Genomic DNA, 19,997 nt, shown 5'->3' with positions numbered 1-19,997 from the left:
TCTCATCACTGAGCCAAACCGGCCAGGGCAAATTTTGTTTCTTTTAAAATGAGCAAGAAATACTTTTTTCTTGGGGCTCCAGAATATAAATTTATGACTTCGGGATGAAACTTCTTTCTTCCCCCTTCTTTTGAAAAAAATTTTACTGGCAAATCAGGTGGATCATTCCAGCTGCGCCAGAGGCAGGCTCTGACGGCTCTTCCTGAGCTCATGTGGTCCTAATCAGCTCAAGAAGAGGCACCTTGGAGCCAGACTGAAAGAGATTTTCAGTTTGTAATAAATTAGACAACTTGAAAAACACAAAAATACTTTTTCGATTCTCTCTAATCCAGTGGCTGTTGTTTTTGAGTTTTAGCTTTAGAGAGAAACGAGAGGATGCTTGTATCAGTCTAGTTCATAAACTATTTCTTTGTTGTTGTTGTTGTGGGGAGAAACAGAAACAAGCATGATGTAAGTTTTCACTTGTTGTGAAAGTCCTTAAAATATAGTTAGTTGTCCCTTGAAAAGAGCCCAGGAGTAATTTCATAACAATATGCTCAAATTATAAAGAGAGAGAGAGAGAGAGAGAGAGAATATGTGTGGGCCATATTTTTAATCTTATATCATGATGTGGTCAGAACTTGACACCTTCTTTTTGATTTATGCCAAAGGTTGCTTTTTGTTTTCCAAAGTTTTTGGTAGCGCATCCTGTGTGTCCCTCACTGAATTCACTTATCACATCACAGCATCTGTAGAATTATGTCTTTAAAGTTGTGCTGTAGGGATTATCTGTTATTAAAGGATCCCAAACATTTCAGTGGCCTTTCTTAGATGTTACAGGGTAAGCACGAAGTCACAGGGAGGGTTGGTACCTTTTCCCAGGTTCACTTACAACCTCAAAGGCCCCAGGTGGCATGTGGCCTCTGCTAGCACACAAGAACTTGTTCCTTTCACCCTGAAGTCCAGGGTGTGACCAGTTGCTGTTGGATGGCATTGCTCTGTGGAAGACCTGGAGCCTGGCATCCGTGTCACCCTAACTTTCCAGCTAAAGGTGCCTTTGAGTTACAAACTGTGTTCTTCAGAGGACAGAGGTGACTTCATTGCGAGAAGAATACAAACTCCTGGTTGAGCTGTTGCAGCCCTGCTCATGGACAAGTTGACTGTTAGCATCAGAACACCATCTGCCCCTGACCGGGAAGGGGGTGGCAGATACAGTCCAATCAGAAGGAAAGTGCAGAGAGCTAACATTATAGAACATGTGACCGAACACATGACCGTTTACCTCAAGTACACACCCTGCCCCGTCCCCTACCCCTTTCCCTGGCCAAAGACTGGATGCTCATTATTACTGAACATGTTTTAAAAATGTCATCGGGTCTCTTGGTTTGAGCTTAGTGGTAAGGATGCAAGAAATGTACTGCGTGCAGAGAATAACTGCCCCCTGCCCTGAAGCTGATGGCCTCTTTAAAAACAATTTTTTTTTCTTTATTGCTTAGAGGGAGAGGAAGGGAGAGGGAGAGAGAGAGAGAGAAACATGGATGAGAAAGAACATCGACTGGCCGCCTCCTGCATGCCCCTCACTGGGGATCAGGCCCACAACCTGGGCATGTGCCCTGACCGGGAATTGAACTGGCGACCTCTTGGTGCATGGGTGATGCTCAAGCACTGAGCCACACCAGCCAGGTTGATGGCCTCTTTTGCTGAAGCGCACGGCCATGGCTCCGCAGTCACCGACAGAGGCATTTGGGTTTCTTTGGGAAAACTCGGTCTGCAGAGATAGTCTGACTGAAAGGACATAAAGGAAGCCTGTGTCTGGGGCAGGAACATAATTCTGTCCGTAAATCAAAACAAATCGGTCCAAGTTTGCCTTCAGAAATATGGAGAATAAAAGAGAACATGGTCTCTTCCTGTTGGGCCGTTTTACGAAATCAAAGCCAAAGACTCCAAATAGTGAGTTACTTGTGCCTTCGAAAGAAGGAAGCAGTCTAATTCGAGTTGAAGAGGAGATGGAGAACGCACATCAAAAGCGGCCTTTTAGCAAAGTGTCTCACAAAAGGACATTTGAGTGGTTTGCATAGGCATTAAAAAGCTGCAGTGCGTGGTGTATTCAGGTAAGTATGGAATAAATAGGAAATGGTGAGCTCATCGGAGATCTCGCACTTCGCATTCACACAGCGGACAAAGAGCTTCATTATCGTCATGGCGATAGCAGGACGCATCTGCGCCATTCAGCGCTCCTGGGGTACCTCCGCCACTGGCTGCGGGCAAGGGAGAGGGGCGCCCTGTGCTCCAAACTCAAGAATTATTTCTGAATTCACTAACGTGGCGTGTGTGTGTGTATGTGTGTGTGTGTATCACACTTTCTACTTGATACCACAGTTGGGTGCTTAGCTGTAGCCACTGGTTCTCTTTCTACATTCACAAAACTGGCAGATGAAACATGAAAAAGAATACTGACTCTTTAATCTCTGCTTTTCCACCTAAGGCCCAAGGCAGGCTGACAGGCAACTTCATTCTGGAAACAGGGCTTTTTAAAAAATTTTTTTAAAATTCTGGATTACTTTCTCCTCTGCTTTTGAAAACTGTGGGCTTATAGGGGAATGAACCTGACATAGACTTAAAACAAGAACAAGTTTCTTTATCTAAAAAGTTATAGTCCTTGATGCTCTCAGGAAGGTCATTTTCAAAACCCACAGGAGAAACAGCACTAGAGCCAGAAACTGCATTAAGTGTTTTATTTACTTGCAAGGGAGACAGCATTTCATTTAGAATTGCTCATAGGATCAACCAAGGCTTTGATGCTGTGCAGACTTTCCTATAGATTTTGCAATTAGTGAGCTAGATGTCTTAAATAGCAGGCATCCACGAATTGGTTTTTAGGTGTTTTTTTTTTCTCTCCCGAATCTATGTGCTGAGCAATATTTGGTAACGTTTAATGATATTTGATACTTAATCTGAGTTACGAGCTTAAGGACAGAAGACCTGTGGATGTTCTGGGAACAACTATGCATCATCTATGGATTTTCCCCCTAATACACTAACGACAGGCCCTGCTTGAATTGCTATCTGTGTGATTTATAACCTCACAAGAGGTTTTTTCCTAAACCCCAGCCAATTGATAGATTTTTATTAACTGTTAATATTGAATCATGCAGAAAACTTTTCATTGATTTAGAACATGTCAATTTGTTAAGTTTGAAAAATAAATTCCCCTTTTCTTCATGATAATGTACTGAATTGGAGACCAAAGCTTTTAAACACTGATGGTATCGTGTTCTAGGACAGGAAGGATCAAAGTAATTGCTGGCACGAGTGACATCTGAGATCGCAGATATTTTTTCCAAGCTGTTTTCAGCCCAACCAGGGAACTTCAGTAGCACGCGTTCCTGCCCTTCTCCACCTAAAATAGTTTAAGGACAGAGGACAGAGGATTTTTTTTAGCTCCATGTTTTTTTTGTGTTTTTTTTTGGCAGGGGGCAGGGGCAGGGATTTACTATCTAAAAGAGAAGCAGTAAACTCTTCAGCATGGAATTAAAGAAGAGTTATGGCAGGAAATGAGGGACATGGTGGATTTATTCGCTCCTCACTAAATATTGTTTTGAGTGCCTGCTCTGTGCCAGGCACCTGTCGCGGGCCTGTCTTCCTACATAGTCTCACTTAGTGGCAGGGATTCCATGCCCCTCGCCAGTGGCTGGCTCCAGTTTGCAAGGTGCTGAAGCCCTGGGCAGCGAGGCTCCAGGGCGGGTCTCTCTGCGGTGGGAGAGTATTGGGAAAGTTCTCTTCATTCTGAAACCAAGGATTTACTTCTATTTGCCTTTTAATGGGATCCAGATCTCTATCAGTTATTGTCACTAATAAATGTATAACAGTGATAACCACGAGGGAAAGTGGTATGTAGGTCCAGGAAAGTGAGGGGGTGGGGTGGGGGGTGGGGGTGGCCTGGGTGAATTCTTATCCTTCCTTTAAAATAGAAGAGTAAAGGGGTTTGGGGAGGTTAAGTTGGAATGTAGGGGGAACTCCGAAAAGGCAAAAGGGAGGAGGTGGATCTTATACCCAGATTTATTTTATGTCCTCGGGGACCCTGTGTGTCTGGATGCAGTCACTTCATTAAGTCCACTAAATATCTTTTTTCTTTTCTTTTTTTATTCTCACCTAAAGATATTTTTGCATTTATCTTCAGATAGAGCAGGAGGGAGAGAGGGTGCAAGAGGGAGAGAGAGACATCGACGTGAGAGAGACACATTGAGTGGCTGCCACCCGCACAACCCCAACCAGGGCAGGGGACAAACTGCAACCGAGGTTCGTGCCCTTAGCGGGAATTGAACCTGGGACTCCCTGGTCTGCGGGCCGACGCTCTAACTGCTGAGCCAAACCGGCCAGGGCTCTACTAAATATCTTTAACAAGAAATATGAAAATGGTGAGGTATAGGCACACAAACACTAGTATTCTGTAAAGTCAGTAATATTTAAAGGAGCCCAGACAAATTCCATTTGTTCACCTGTTCTGTAGATGTTTCAGAAATCTAAGGACTTGGTTGTAAAAATGTTAGATTCTCCTGTGTAGCCTGATTGTCGACTACTCACTGAACAGCTCTTCTGGCTGCAACTCTGATCTGGGGTTTTGTGTTTGATGGTCTCCTCCCAGGTCTCTGGGGGATAAACCGTGGTTGTTTAAAGCAGTCCTGTTAATTCCACCCCTCCCATTGTGTGGTTTAGGCTTGGACATCGGGCAAGTGCTGGACATAAGGGGGCGTCTCTCCTCTGGAGGGACTATGGGAATCTTTCCTTTTCCTTCCAAAACGAACACAATATAACGACTGACCCTTTCCTGACTGTGGACATTGTCTTGTGAGGGACTGACAATTGGTGGTGCTTCAGCTGTCTTTTGATCATGAAGTAAAAGTTAAGACAATTACAGAGAATGTATAAGTCATTTTTACTTGAGTTTTCTGTTATCTAGCCCCATTAACAATTCTAGGAAGTCAGAAAGAATATGGATGTTCATCAGTGAGTTCCAATAACCTGATCTTCAGTGAACTCTATATAAGGGGGGGAAAACATTGCATGCTAAAGACATGTGCAGCCTGGCTGGTGTGGCTCAGTGGTTAAGTGTCGACCCATGCACCAGGAGGTTACCGGTTCGATTCCCCGCCGGGGCACATGCCCAGGTTGTGGGCCAAATCCCCAGTGGAGGGCATGCAGGAGGCGGCCAGTTTATGTTCTCTCTATTAGTGTTTCTATCTCTCTCTCCCTCTCCTTTCTTCTCTCACTAACATCAGTAAATAAATAAAAAATCAAAATAAATAAATAAAGACGTGCAAATTAAATTGTATGCTGCTGTTATGTGTAAAAAAGTTTGAGGTTTTTTGAGATATGCAGGGTGTTATTAAATCAATATTTTAAGGAAAATATTTCTTAAATATGCATTTTATGCAAGATCAAGAACAAGATGCTATTATAAATAATAATGGAATTGATTTTAAGTTCATTGTTTTAGGTTAAAGGATGATTCAGAAGTATTTTCTTTTTTCTGATAATGCTTTATAAGAGCTATGGGTTATTTTCTCTCAAATATCAGGTGTTCTTTTGTTTTTAAATAATAAAAGCAGCTACTAATTAACATAGTAATAAGAAAAAAAAAACCCCCACAAGAATCCATGCTAGGATTGTATTAGGATATATCAATCAAACCAAAATGTTGGCTAACTCTTTGAGCAGAGAGGAAAGATTGTGTGATTGTATTTTGTGTCCTTTCGGAAGGTCTTCTAAGCCTGGTATGCCCTTAACCACCCCACTCTCCTCCGACATCCCCCGTCTGCCTGGCTCCCTGCCATCTTCCTTCAAGGGCCAGGGAAACATGCCTCCTGTGGCACTTCTCCATCCTGCCTCGGTCGCCCCACCTCTGGGGTGTCTGTGTCTTGTTTATATATCTCAATAGCCTTAATTTTATGCCACCTTTTGCAAACTGGCTGTTTCATGCTCCCTGTTCTATTAGTATGCAAGCTCCTTGAAGGGAGGGACCATAGATTAGTTATTTTTAGAACCGTATAGCAATACCAGAGAACTCTGTACATAATAAGTACTCACAAATGTTAGATGAACTTGAACAGGAAAAGGGAACAGGAATATTCACACGTGTAATCAAGTACATAGGAAAATATTAACCTGGGGGAAAAAACTGAAGGCCTTTTGACGATAAGTTGACTATTACTATTTTTCACACTGAACTTTCTCCACGGATATTCAAAACTTTACATCTTTGTAAAGAAGTTGATTGCTTTAGCAAGTAATCACATACTCATTTCATTTGAACATTGATTGAGATACCCTGAGAGCCAATTCACCGCTCACAATTTACTAGTACTAATACATTTATCCAATTGGAAAATGAAGTCCTTACATCCTGAGTCGATTCATATTTACTTTTACTCCATGTAAAATAATTCCTTCTAAATACTAGTCTAGTCAGTACTTCTGAAGCTTTAACATAAATTGAGTCAGCTGGGATCTTGTTAACTGTGGATTCAGATTTACGAAGCCTGGGGGGAGGCCCGAAAGTCGCATTTCTGTAATGCACTGTCACAGGGACAGTCCGCTGGTGGTGGGGCCCTTGATGGTCTCAGTTCTCTGTTTGCCTGTCCCTGGACTTGAAAAGCCCAAATCAGCATTTGCCACCCCTCCCTGACCCTGCCCCCCACCCCGAAAAATTTATAAAATAATAATACTCATTCACTCCAGCATAAAAACCTGGCTTTATTTGTGTTGCGTGACAATCTTTTTTGTTAGTGGACAGGCACCCGATAAGGGCTGACCTGGCTTTAAAAAAAAAAGTCAGACATGGTGGCTATTACATGCATTTCCTTTCATGGGAATTTTCATATTCATATGAAAGAAGAGGAAACATCATTTGCTTTGGGGAAAAGAAGTCCAGCCAATGATTAGGTGGCAGTGAATCCCCACAGAGTCAGCCCTGAAAAAGGCTAAGATCAGAAAGCAGGGGCGGGGGTGTGTGCTCTCTGCACTTCGCCCACCCATCAAAGCTGATGCCTTCCCTTCTCCCTCCACTCGCAGCCTCCCAGCCTCCGCTGCTGAGCGCCATGGCAGCGTACCCAAGTCAACAATTAAATTCCCCCTTTGTTTGTGTGGCAGATGACAAATGCATGGAGGACATCTTGTGTTTCCGAGGCAGGCAGGGCACTTACTTTGATTGATGCTCCGTTGTGGAAAAAAATGAGCTGGGAAGGAATTACAATGGAGGGCCTGCAGACTGGAAGGGGATATACTAATTAGTCCTGCATTAAGCAGTCGGCTTGCATTGGCGATGAGACGCCTTCAGGAGGAAAGTGTAGGGGTTATTGATGCAAAACAGCATGGAATGCATTACGCCAGGTAGCTGTGTATTAGTTTTGTTAGGAAGTATAGAATTAGTAATTAAGAAATAAACACTTAGGCTACTGTATTTTTTTTTTTTAACACCCTCCAAATATATTGGGCAGACCATGTTTTTTAACTTGACATGATCTTATAGACAAGGTGGAAGTCCTTCTCCCGTTCTGAAATAACCCTTGCAGAGTTTCCGCGTCCTGCAAGGCTGTAGGGAGGGAAAGCTGACCCCGCTCTATGCTGTCTGGCTTCTTTTGCAAAGTTCCAAAGTGCCAGAGCCTTGAGCCTTGGTGGTGGAGGAAGTTTTCCCTCGGGCCTCTCTTGGCAGAGAGTTGCTGCTGATTTGACCAGGAAGGAACTCTAGAGGTATCTCAAGACAAATTCAGCATCTTCTGTAGACAAAAGGCTGGATTAAAAAGGACTAGAGAGGAATGGAGAGTACGTTTCTCTGGCTGGTTTAGTGTTTGCAGGTTGCCCTTCTATTTTTCAGGCCACTGGTAAAGGTAGAGTAGTGGATGGCTGTGCCATGACATTTCTATTCGGGAGTGACATAGCTGCTCTAGGTGACTGGAATGTGCGACTCTTGGGCAACACGACTAATCATCTCCAGGTCAATACCTCCTGAGCAACGGAGAACTGGAGGGTGATAGGCAAAGAGGCTCAATAATGGCTGATATGAGTGGTTTGAAATTCAAACCTTGGCATGTTGATTTGGTCAATTTGGCCTGAAGAATCAATGAGATTGAGTTCGGTGACTCAAAAGAATAAAGGTGACAAAAAGAAAAAAGAAATCGTAAAGGATTTTCCTCACGGTGTGAAAAAAGAGGACCTAAAACTCCCTTGGTTTTGGAATACCAGTATAATTTCACTAATTTACCACGCTGGTCTAGATCATATGACTTTCAGCGACTCTTTCTGTTGAAACCCAGTGAACTCTCAGGCATCTCATGCTAACCTAATGGGCAAAAAGATGGTTCAAAGTCCTTGGTTCAATTTATCAATGTCATCAAATGCTGCTGCAGCTGAGATTCCCTTTTACTTTTCTCATTCTAGAGACAAGTTCACCTAAGGATTTGCAGATGCCTATGCTAGGAAAAGAGATGTGTGATAAAGATAGCATTTTGGGTTATCAAAGTCTATTGAGTCTTTTTTTTTTTTTTTAAGTTTTATCCATAAACTGAAGCATAAGAAAGATATCAAAGTATCAGATCAGAAATATTATCAGATAACTAAAGACTGTCTTTCATGGACAGAACCAGGAATTGTGCCAATAGCTCCAGGAAGAAAAGCTAAATAGTTAATGTGGTTTATTTTTTAACCATGCCTTTGTTTTAGAATTCTATCTTATTCTTGAGCTGATTCTCTGTCACTCTGACCTTCTCCTGCCAAGAAGGCACAGTTGAGGCATCCTTCACTAATAGCCCAGGGCTGTGGGCAAGCAGGATGCTGTGCGGGCTCTGTGCCTTTCTTCCCTGTGTTTACACAACCAAGACTTATCACACGCTCTGTCATTTTGTTACTGGGCTGGCTTTAGTCAGAGAATTAGGTAAACATGGGACATTCCATCACACGATTTTAGACTCAATCTTACTTTATAATGATGCTAATGTTTATTGTACAAAGCGAGATGCATTTGTATATTTTAGCATTTTATTTCGGTTCCAGAATGCAGAACCTGACATTGCCATCAGTTTGATGTGTGTGTGTGTGTGTGTGTGTGTGTGTGTGTGTGTGTATGAGATTGAAGATATTAAGCACTACAAGAACGATGAAATTTCAATCTGATTAGGATCAAAATTCTTCAGGATCAAAACACTCCTTTTCCTCCCCCTACAGTTTTACTAATTGTGTGCTACTTGACATTGTGGAGTTATTCTGCAGTGTGATAGCTAAGTATGTGAAGTGTATTTTACTGTGCAGGATGATCGCCTCATTCTATTTGTTTTTCATGTGTTTAAGGTTATTAAAAGAATTTAAAATTAGAAGTCATATGTATGAGTTAAAAGAGTGAACTCAATCATTGTTAGTAGGCTAAATCATAAAGCAATAGCCAGTATGTCAATATCAAGTAATGAAAAAAAATCACAGAATTTGCAAGCATACCTTCTCTGTTTATTAGCTGGCAAGATGCCAGAGAAATTAGGAGCCTGGCACAATAGGGAATGGCAGAGTTGTTTATTTTCAGCACTCTTAAATTATTCCGTTTACCGAAAATGAGATAAAAGTAGATCGGAAAGAATGGCATCAAACATATTTTGCTGGAGACCTTTGCTTTATGGGAAGAAATGAACTGCCCTGGCTCACTGTACTCGAGAAATTGGGTTTCTTCAAGCTGTAAATCCCAGAGAGAAAGCATGATGTTTTCCAAATAACCACCAAAGATGACAAAGTCCTTTTTTTGGTCAGCGTCAGGTTTCTAAATTTAGACCTTAATTAAGATTCCCAAATGAAAAAATACCCCTCTCTCCCCCCACACAAGGTCGATGACAGTGTCCTACAAATAATATATATTCATTTTTTAAAGTCTGGTTCTCTGGAATATATTGGTTCAAAAATATATCCATGGCTTCCTCTAAAGATTCTGATTTTTTTTCATTTTCTCTAAATTCCCAGCTACAAAAAACCCTGATGTTTCCTTTCAGGAAATAGTATCATCCTCCCCCCCCCCCCCCCCGCAATTAATTGAAGAGCCATCTGCTTCTGCAATACACACCACCCATTCATTCGCAGCAACAAGTGCGTCCCCTAAAGCCCTGTGTGCAATACCAAGGCGCGCACTCTGCCCCGGGGGCAGAATCTGCGGGAGAGCAGCTTTGCAGGCAGGTTCCTCGCAGAGACACGGTATATGCAGCATTTGCCACTGAACCTGGTCCCAGGTCACGGTTGCTAATGTAGGGTTAGAAACACAGGACAAGATGCTCCCACTCTGAGACTCTGTCTAGCTTACAGTCTCTCTATTGTCCTTTGGAAGATCTGAGTTTGAAATGAGCAGACAATGGCCCTCTTCAACCTTGGCGAGAAAGGGGAGAGAGGAAAACACAGGGGCCATCTGGCTACTTTTACTACAAAAAAGCTTCAGCTTCAAGATGGACCATCTCATTTGTGGCACCTTGCATTTATTTATTTTTTAAATCCTCACCTGAGGATATTTTTACATTTATCTTCAGACAGTGTGGGAGGGAGAGAGAGAAACATCGATGTGAGAGAGACACATGGATTGATTGCCACCCAGCGCACACCCCAATTGGGGCTGGGGACGAACCACAGCCGAGGTACGTGCCCTTGGCCGGAATCGAACCCAGGACTCTTTGGTCCGCAGGCCGACACTCTAACTGCTGAGCCAAACTGGCCAGGGCACCTTCCATCTATTTAAAACCAGACTTCAGGACTGGGTTCAGGACCTTCTAGGAAGAAAGCTGGTAGGGTCCTCCTCTTTTAGGAAGAGTCTACAGAGTGGTCATAAAAAGGACCTCTGGTTGGAAGGAGACAGTCCCTTCCTAAGAGCTCTACCAGACCAATGCCTCCCGCCCTTTGGGCTTGTGGGACCCCTTCCGCGCACAGTGTGAACAGCCCCGCTGAGTCTGGTGAGGGAAAACGTCATGGGGACGCTGGTGTGCAGGTTTCTGCTTGGACCCAGCCAGAAAACTGCTGGTCCTGCTTTGCTTAAATGCCACAAATGGAGCCGCGGAGGTCAGCCTGCAAGTCAGGCGCTGGGAACCGGACTCAAAGAGCTGAGCTGAGCGTCCTTCTCCCAGGAGTCCGGACAGGGACGCCCCTGCTCTGAACAACCCTCTTTCCAGAGGACACGGGCTCTGCCCCCGCCCCGCTCCCCCTCGCCCCGCTCCCCCTCGCCCGCTCTGTGGCTACTCAAGTAGGGATTTTATAGGCGCCGGCCTGTTTGAACTTGTCTTCTCCCTTGTCTATTTTGAAACTGAAACCACACATTTCAGAGTGGAAGTTGCTCTCTGGAAAATGAAAGGGTCAAGAAAGCACTTAAGGCGAACGTCCCGCCATCACTCCGTGGGAGAGACAGCACGAGAGACCAGAGTCCCGGGCGAGCGCCTAGAGACCCCGCAATCTCTCCGGGCTCGAGGTCCAACTTTCCACCTAATCCCAACACAAGCTGAAGTGATTTATGACTCACTTTTCCTCACCGCCTGCCGACAGTCCTCTCAAATGCACACAGGAGACTGAAGGGGGACATCGGCGCTGAAACTACAGAGGCATCAGAAAGAGACAAACCAGCCCGCTTGTGCCCACACACGCGAGGTACTTACAGTCCAAGTGGCTGTGCCTGATGCCCTCCACGTCCTCGGCGTGGATGAAATGGTAGCATCTCTTCCCCACAATGTCTACAGGGGTCAGATCCATATAATCACTGATCCTACAACAAGAGCAACAGACTGGAATTCAGAAGGGGAGAAAATACAGAAACAGTCACGTGACTTAGAAACGCATTGACTGGCAATTTTCATGATCCCAAGGTACCCGGGAGGACTTGGCACTTTGGGGGAAAACCCTTTACACATAAGATTATTTCTTTAATGGGTAACAGACCTTTTCAAAAGTAGAAAATGTGCTAGATCAAGCAATGGTGTTTAAATAATTAGATCATGTTTTATTTATTTTTGCATCCGAATACAGATTTAGACAACATAATTCCATGAAAATTGTTGAGTATCAGGAACAATGCAAGATCCTAATTAGAGGCCAAGATAATTCAAGGTTACATAATAAAATAGAAACATGTTATGTTGATACCAAATGATTAGAGACACCTTTCATTTAAACAGATTGGTCTTCTACTGGGTATTTCCATGAAAAAGGGCTTCAACTGCTTTTTGGCACAAGGTCCAAACTGGCATTTCAAGGGATTTAATTTAAATGCCGAGACACACAGATGCCTGGGGGTATTATCTTTTTCAGCCTCAGTCATCGGGAGTTTAGCTTTCCCCCCAGCCCTTTTAACTGGTACTTTGTGGTGGCTTCCACACAGAAACTTTTACACCATTTCAGAAGCTCTGCCAGCCTTGTGCTCGGCAGGTATGGAAGCTTGTGTCATGGACTGTCCAGACGTCAGTGTCCGCAGGCAGGAGCACGGGAAAATGGAACAAAATTGGAAAACATGTTGGGAGGATCTGCCTGGTTTCCACGAGCACGTCACAATGCTTACTCTCCTCCTCCCTTTCCAAGGACAGATTCATTTTGGTCCGACCCAAATAAAATGCACTTTTTGTTTAACTTATTCTCTTTAACGTCCCTGTGCATTATGTGGTTTGTGACTTATAATTATTCAAACATGAAGTGAGTCTTCAGAAATGAGACATTTAAGAAACTCATGAGATCACTGCTGGAGAGTTAAATCTGACTCCCAAGGCAGGGAAATAAGAAAAAAAAAAACAAACCCAAAACAAAAGCAGAATAATGTAGAGTATAATTAAAACACACTGCCCAGTGGAGTGAATTCCTCAGTGTCTAGCAATATAAAGCATATACTTGGCCGAGCTAGAATTCTTGGTAAGACATGCCTAAAAGGGGCCATAGAAAGGAGCATTTTCTCAGGATTCCTTGGTTTTCTGGTACAAAACAGATGAGTTGGTATTTTCCTGAAACCATTAGCTGCTTTCCCTGCACAGTTTACACCCCCTTTCTGCAAATGAGGGAACAAGGATGTCATTAAAAGGCCCTCATTGGTGTTTCTGAAATTTACCAGCTCCTCTGAAGCATTAGAAGTCAGCGTTGCCGGAGGCTGTCCAAGGGAACCGGGGGAGAGGAACGGTCTGTAGAGTCAAGGATCGGCTTTGCTTTCTAGTTAGCAATTCCCTAATTAAACAATAAACCCCAGGAAAAAGCCACTTCATTCCTTAGGGAAGACGTTTCTTGTTTATTTTTTATTTGAATGAAATCCTTCCAAACGACTCAACCACTTCTCTGTACCAGAGCCTGTTACCGTGGCGAATGTGACCAGTTCAGTGTTCAAACACCTCTTACTATCTGTGTTGAAAGCCCCAGACCAGTCTGACCTCTATCAGAATCCGAATCCGATGGCGTCTTGTTCTCTGAGCCTCAGTTTCCTGATCTGTAAGCAGCCTAGGAGGCTGGTGAGGGGATTAACGAATAAAATGAATGTAGCATAGCTCCTGACACATGATGTGCTTCTCTCTTAGATCAAATATGCAATTACCTTTCACACAGGTCTTTTTAATAATTACTATCATCTGCAGTTGGTAAATTATGCTGTATTGTATTGGCTAATAAGGGGTTGTGGAACATTTTTTTTAATGAGAAGGAAAAAAATCCCTTAAAGTGATCACGGAAAATAGTCTCAGTTACTAGAATGGCACCATAAGGTGCTGGGTTCCATGGAGCGCGTCAAAAGAATTCATCTGTGATCACAGGAAAGAAAATTAAGTGATGGTTTTGGGATGGGATAGGACAATCACTGGGTAAATGTTAGGTAAATAAAATGAGTCTCCTTTTTTTTTTTTAATGGAGGGATTGGTGGTGGCTGACACGTTTCCAAGAAGCAATATCATAGTTTACCCTTTGACTTTCTGCCTCCCTGGGACTCCAGCATTCTACATTTTAAATGAGTGAATACATAGCTTTCTGGGCTGTGATTGTGGATGTGTGCATGTGTTTTATTGATTTTAGAAAGAGAGAAACATTGATGAGAGAGAACACTGATTGGCTGGCTCCTGCATGCCCTCCCCCCCCCCCCCACTGGGGATTGGGCCCGCAACCTGGGCATGTGCCTGACCAGGAATCAAACCCGTGACCTCCTGGTGCATGGGTCCACACTCAACCACTGAACCACACCTGCCGGGCTGTGATTGTGTTTTTCATGGGAACATATGTGTGAAAGGACCCCCTTGGCAGTCATTCTGACCAGTTCTTACCCTCTAGCCTGACTTCTGAACTAAAATAAGAGACAAGGAACACAGGGAAATACCACAGAATATAGCTAAACGCAGGTGTCTGAATCCCGCAGATTTGGGTTTAAATCTTGCCCTGGGGTAAGTCACTTAACCTTTGTCTTTCAGCTGAAATTGCCTGAGGGGGATTGCGACAATGGCAAGGCCTGCCTCACGGAACTGTCCGGAAGCTTAACTGAGTGGGTGCAGACGGGGTGGGGCAAAAGTAGGTTTACAGTTGTGAGCACGTGAAACCCAGAGTTTATTCTTGTATTATTCTTTATTAATTACGGTATTATTTTCCATCTGAACACCTGTAAACCTACTTTCGCCCCACCCTGTATAATGAGCTTTGCACATTGCCAAATGTGTAGTAAGTGTTCAATAAATGTTAGTCATCTTTATTATTACTTGCCAAGGCTAGCCAATCATCCAGCTGAATTTTCTGACATTCTGTGGCCATTCCAGAATGCCTTAGATATAGCCAAGTATGCAGTCACGATGATAAAAGTGTTCATAGATGTCACCAAAACTTGAGACATGATTGAGAGTTACTTATTAAATAATAGTGTCAGGTTCATGATATCTTCCACCCCACGGGACATTAAGAGTTAGGTGGATATCTTCTCCCACTGGTGAATTCTGTCCTCTGAATCAAATCCTGACGGGAAACGGTAGGCATTTCTAACTCGGCCCCAACACGGTTAGCACTTCCCACGCCGAGTGGACGCTGCTGCCCGCTGGGCAGAGGGCTGGTCCTCGGGCCGCTGGAGCACTCGCTCGTTCCTATTCCCTCCACAGGTGCCCACGGGCTCAGGGGACACGCCCTGTGTCCGTGCCTGAAACACTGCGCCACAAAAGCATGTTCTCAGAACCGAATCAGTAATTCTTCCTGTGGCACCAGGGCGCCCGCACTGCGCCGTTCTGCCCCGCCCACCCCGCATTCTCTCCTCTGGAAATTGGTCTGATGGGCTGGTGACTTCTGGGTGAAAGGTCTGAAGGGGCATCGTCCCATTTCCTTGTCCCTTGCTGTGTGCTTAATGGAAAAAGTGAACTTTTAACCAAAAGCTAGGAAGTCCTTTCACAAAAGCTCAATCCTGAGGAAGGACTGCAAAGTCATTTATTTTAAAAAATGAATTAATTTAAGAAAGCGAGAATTACGAAGTTTTAAGTCTATGTGTCGAAAGCCCCAGATCAGTCTGATGACCTATATCAGGATCAGAATCCCGATGCAATTTTTGGGGTCCTTCTTTGTCTCGGTGTGTGTTTGTGTGTGTGTGTGTGTCAAATTCTCATTAGTTCTCTATATGTTTTGTGGACCGTGTGTGTCCCCCACAATTCATATGGAAAGCCCTTACTCCCCGGGTGGTGGTATTAGGAGGCAGAACCTTTGGCTTACATGAGGTTTAGATGAGGTCACGGGCTAGAGCCTGTGATGGAATTGCTGTCCCTGTAAGAGAAGAGACCACAGCTCGCTCTCACTCCGTGAGGACGCAGCGGGAGGCTGCGGTCTGTGAGCCGGACGAGGGCTCTCCCCGGGAATCTAGCCCGCCTGCACCGTGACCTTGGACTTGCCAGTCTCCAGAACTATGAGAGATACCTGTCTGCTGTTTAGGCCACCAGTCTGCGGTAATTTGTTATTCAGCCTGAGCTGAGTAAGGCAATGTGTTTAATGCCTGTCTGAACACTGACCGTCACGAGGCTGGGCCCTTGCAGTGGTCAGGAAGAGGCTCTGGCCGAGGCATCAGAAGATACCCTTTAAAAAAATTTTTTTTTCCTCTATTGATTTTAGAGAGAGAGGAAGGGAGGGGGAGAGAGATAGAAACATCGATGAGAGAGAACATTGATTGGCCGCCTCCTGCATGCCCCTCACTGGGCATTAGGCCCACAGCTTGGGCATGTGTCCTGACCGGGAATTGAACTGGCGGCCTCTTGGTGCCTGGGTCAATGCTTAACCACTGAGCCACACCAGCCAGGCGGGAGATACCCTTTACTGCTTCATTTTCCCAATAATGTCTCAGCCCTGCTCTCTCCATGGGTTTTTGGCCAAAATGGACCTTAGTTGTAGCACATGGATGTCTGGGTATCCCAATTAATTCCATTGTTATCCCTAATGTAAATCAGGGCGGCGGCAGTGTACGTTTTAAGTAAAAAGCATGTTTGGTGTCAGTCCAAGCAGCCATTAGAAAAAAGATCAGGATTTATAATGAACCTCATTGGGAGAGTAAAATCCTTCAGCCTGCTGAAAACACCAACCCTCACCAATGTGCAACACACAGCCGGGCAAATGGAAACAAAAACCAAGTACCTATTTTCACAGTAAATGATATTGAGGTCCATATTTACTCGCGTGACGAACATGTGGCAGTCGATTCTGACTTCATTGATTGTAGGGGGAGGCAAGGCGTGTGCCACGACCACGAGACCCATGATTTGGTTGGGGACGGTCCTCCCGTGGGACAGTGACACCCTCAGTCGTAGCCGGCCTGTGATGTGAATCACCTGTAATAGAACAGTAGGTACAGGACACAGTCAGATTGACATCTGGGATGTAACAGTGTTTCTTTTGAGAAGTACAAAATCACATCTGGCACAGCCAATGTTAGCTTGTATCTTTTGTAATCACAGTGGCTGTCCACGTGCCCTCTGTGTCCTCAAGGCAAGCAGCAGAAGAGAAATATTCTACTCTGAGCATTTCTCACGGCAGCATCGTTATTATGCTGTGCTACCGCTATTTTTCAGGAACTCTTTTTTTCTTTTACATTGAGAGGAAGTTTATAACCAGATAAAATGACCAGAAAGTTAAGCACTGAGCTGCAAAAGGAAACATTTGTTAATGGATGATATGTTTGTCTCCAAATCTGCACTGGGTGGGATTACATGGCCATATGCTTTCAGAAGTGAGGCCAGAGCTTTCCTTCACTTGAGGTTCATACTGAGAAGGGCCAGAGACTCCGCTGAATGAAAGGCTCAGGGGCAGTGACGTGAATGTGCCCTTTGGAGCATAGATATTCCGAGGCAGCACTGAATAGCCAGCGATATCGTGGTTTATCGCAGTGCCCATGAGCTTGAAGGTCAGAGGACTTGGTCTTTCATTCCTTATTCCTTGACCCCCTCCTAAAGTAGGGTCAGGAATATTTGCACCATTTTGGGGGCTCATTTTGGTTACTTGTGCAGAAACAGGAAGGAGACTATTAGGCTATGAGTTTTGGTTTCTTTTTTTCTTTTTTCTATTTATCTTCAGATAGAGTGAGAGAGGGAGAGAGAGAGAAACATCGACGTGAGAAGAACACATCAACTGGTTGCCTCCCACACGACCCGACCAGGGCCTGAGAAGAACTGCAACCGAGGTACGTGCTCTTTATAGGAATTGAACCCGCGACTCTTTGGTCCATGGGCTGATTCCCTAACCGCTGAGCCAAACTGGCTAGGGCTGAGTTTCGGTTTCTCAGCCTAATTATACACTAGGTAGCTCAGGCCACCGAGAACCAATCAAAAGGTGTCTTTTGCAAAAGCTTCTTTGTTTATAAACTGCATGTAGAAGACAAGCCAAGGTGTTAATTTCATGAAATGATATTTTGGGGAAACAAAATCACGAAAAGGTGGAAAGTGGGAAGAATTTGTGTGACTGCTTTGGGATGATGGAAGTTGGGTGTATGTGTGGGGTCAAGGCAGTTGTGTGTGTGTGTGTGTGTGTGTGTGTGCATTCTAGCTGTGTTCTGAGGATGCTGCTACAGTATGCCCTCTAAAACCAGGTCGTGGAGGTAATCGCTGCGATTCACTGGACCCAGAGCTCAGTTTGGTAGCTAAGCAAGCTTCCACATTGGGGTTGCCAAATGCAACCCTGAGCACCAAACCATCTTTTGAGATTTTCCTTTTCCCTCTTTACCATAAGAAACCGAAGTGGGAAGTGGGTCTCTGGCCTCCCAGAGCAGTAAGACCTAGCGTCTGGTCTGCTCTCCCTCCTAGGGCTTGACTGGTAATTCCTTTCTCATTTTGTTTTTGTTTCCCTTAAGTGATTCAGTTTTCCCAAAGCCAGCCACAGGACTGTCAGTCAGGAGGCAGGATCAAAGCATCCTCTGCCCTTCAAAGTCCTGGCTGTTCTGAACCACACCTCTTCCCCTCCCCCTTCACATTGGTGCCCAGAGCCGCCCATCTGGACATGCCAATGAGAAGGATTATTTCAGGAGCAGTTTCTCGACCACCCACATTTGAAGTTAACTAAATTCATACTTAATGCACCTTTGCTTTAAGCTTTGGTTGGACGAGCTACTTGATGAATATTTGAAAATGTTCCTAGAGGCAAGGATGCTAAAACACCATCACAGACACATTTTTTTTTTTTGCAAGACCTCATTAACTAATAAAGAAATAGCTAAAAGAAATGGGACTAACTTCACAGGAGGGGTGTTAACAGTTCCTGGTCCTCCTCCCTGTTAGGCTTACATAGATGCTCATTTATCATTATCTGTCTTGTATTATCAGGCACACTCAGCTTCTTGGAAAAACGCAGATCTATAAATGAGCAGGAAAACACACAGGCAGAAATGATATGCTAAATAAACCCCTGCTTGGTATTCTCTTCTAAAGTGATTTATAGGTGTCTGGGGAGAAAATATTTTGGGGAGACAGACAGGCCATGGGGCTGGGCTGCCGGCCCGTCAGATCTACCCAGCCCCCATCTCCAGCTCAGCCATCAAGGTGTCGCTGGGGGGTCAAAGTTGGCTCTAGTAGTGGCCTGGATTTGCTGGTTTCTGATTTCGTTACCCTGGGCAAGTCATTTAACCTTTCTACACCTCAATTTCATTTTCTGTGAAATGGGGATAGTAACTATTCTGCAGTTATAGGATGAAAACCAAAGGAGATAAAGGAGGTGAACACTTTCTAAATTGTAAAGAAGTCTGCAAATTTCATCATGATTCTATTCACTTTTAAAATACCAACTGAATAATATGGATAAGGAGCAATTATTCATTTAATCTTGACCAAAAGCCTGGTCATGAATTATGAAATTTTATAATTCTTTAAAACAATAATATTTGGAAGAGAATTTTGGAGGGTCTATTTTAGGTCCTTCTCCCTCTCCTTTTTAAGGTGAGGAAAGAGCCTCTGGAAATTTATTCCCCTATTTAGGGTCACCTGGCTTGTAAATCGCAAAAAAGAGCCTAGAATCCAGGTTTCTAGGTCTTGCTTGTCATTTCAGCTTTATCCCTGTCTACGTTTTATGTGCATATTCATACTGAGGGAAACATTATGCCAATGTAGTGCCTTCAGTAATCTGTATATAAACCTTTAAATAGACTGCATGGCTAATCAGAAGCTCAGGTTATTTAAGAAGTCTGAGAAATAGCACAAACTAAGAAGAAGATAAAGAGAACGAAGAAAATTACCAATATAGGAATGAAATAGTTATCAGTCAGAGGGTGTTTGTTCACATGACATTTGTGGGTGGGAGGCTGGGACTGATGAGAAAGGGACATCTCTTAGGTCACATCATTAATGTGTTGGTTTTAAATTGATAATGTTTTCCCAAATCCATTTCATAATGCCAGCTGTTTTTTCCCCCCATGTGAAAGGTTATACTCAAATGTTAGAAACATGTCTGACAGCATCTATCGAAACACATAGATAGTTGCTTCACTTTACAGTTGCTTTTAAGGCCAGAGAGATGGAGGAAGGGGTATTGTCAGAGAATCGAGGGTTCAAATCCTGCCACGCAGA

At 44.0% G+C, this 19,997-nt stretch overlaps 1 protein-coding gene across 5 annotated transcripts in view; it reads right to left on the bottom strand.

Moving 5' to 3' along the window:
• Positions 1–19,997, bottom strand: part of NPAS3 (neuronal PAS domain protein 3) — an 872,889-nt gene that overhangs the window by 13,769 nt on the left and 839,123 nt on the right. For all 5 annotated transcript variants that reach the window (XM_036265119.1, XM_036265112.1, XM_036265127.1 and 2 more), the window contains 2 exons: positions 16,585–16,778; positions 11,640–11,746 (listed from right to left, as the gene is read on the bottom strand). In XM_036265119.1, coding sequence (XP_036121012.1) covers positions 11,640–11,746; positions 16,585–16,778 — 301 coding nt within the window. The remainder of the gene's footprint in view (positions 1–11,639; positions 11,747–16,584; positions 16,779–19,997) is intronic.

This window comes from Molossus molossus, unplaced genomic scaffold (assembly GCF_014108415.1).
Source record: "Molossus molossus isolate mMolMol1 unplaced genomic scaffold, mMolMol1.p scaffold_m16_p_1, whole genome shotgun sequence".
Classification (NCBI taxonomy): Eukaryota; Metazoa; Chordata; class Mammalia; order Chiroptera; family Molossidae; genus Molossus; species Molossus molossus.
The sequence above is the reverse complement of the archived record's forward strand: the minus strand, read 5'-3'. Positions and strand labels throughout refer to the sequence as shown.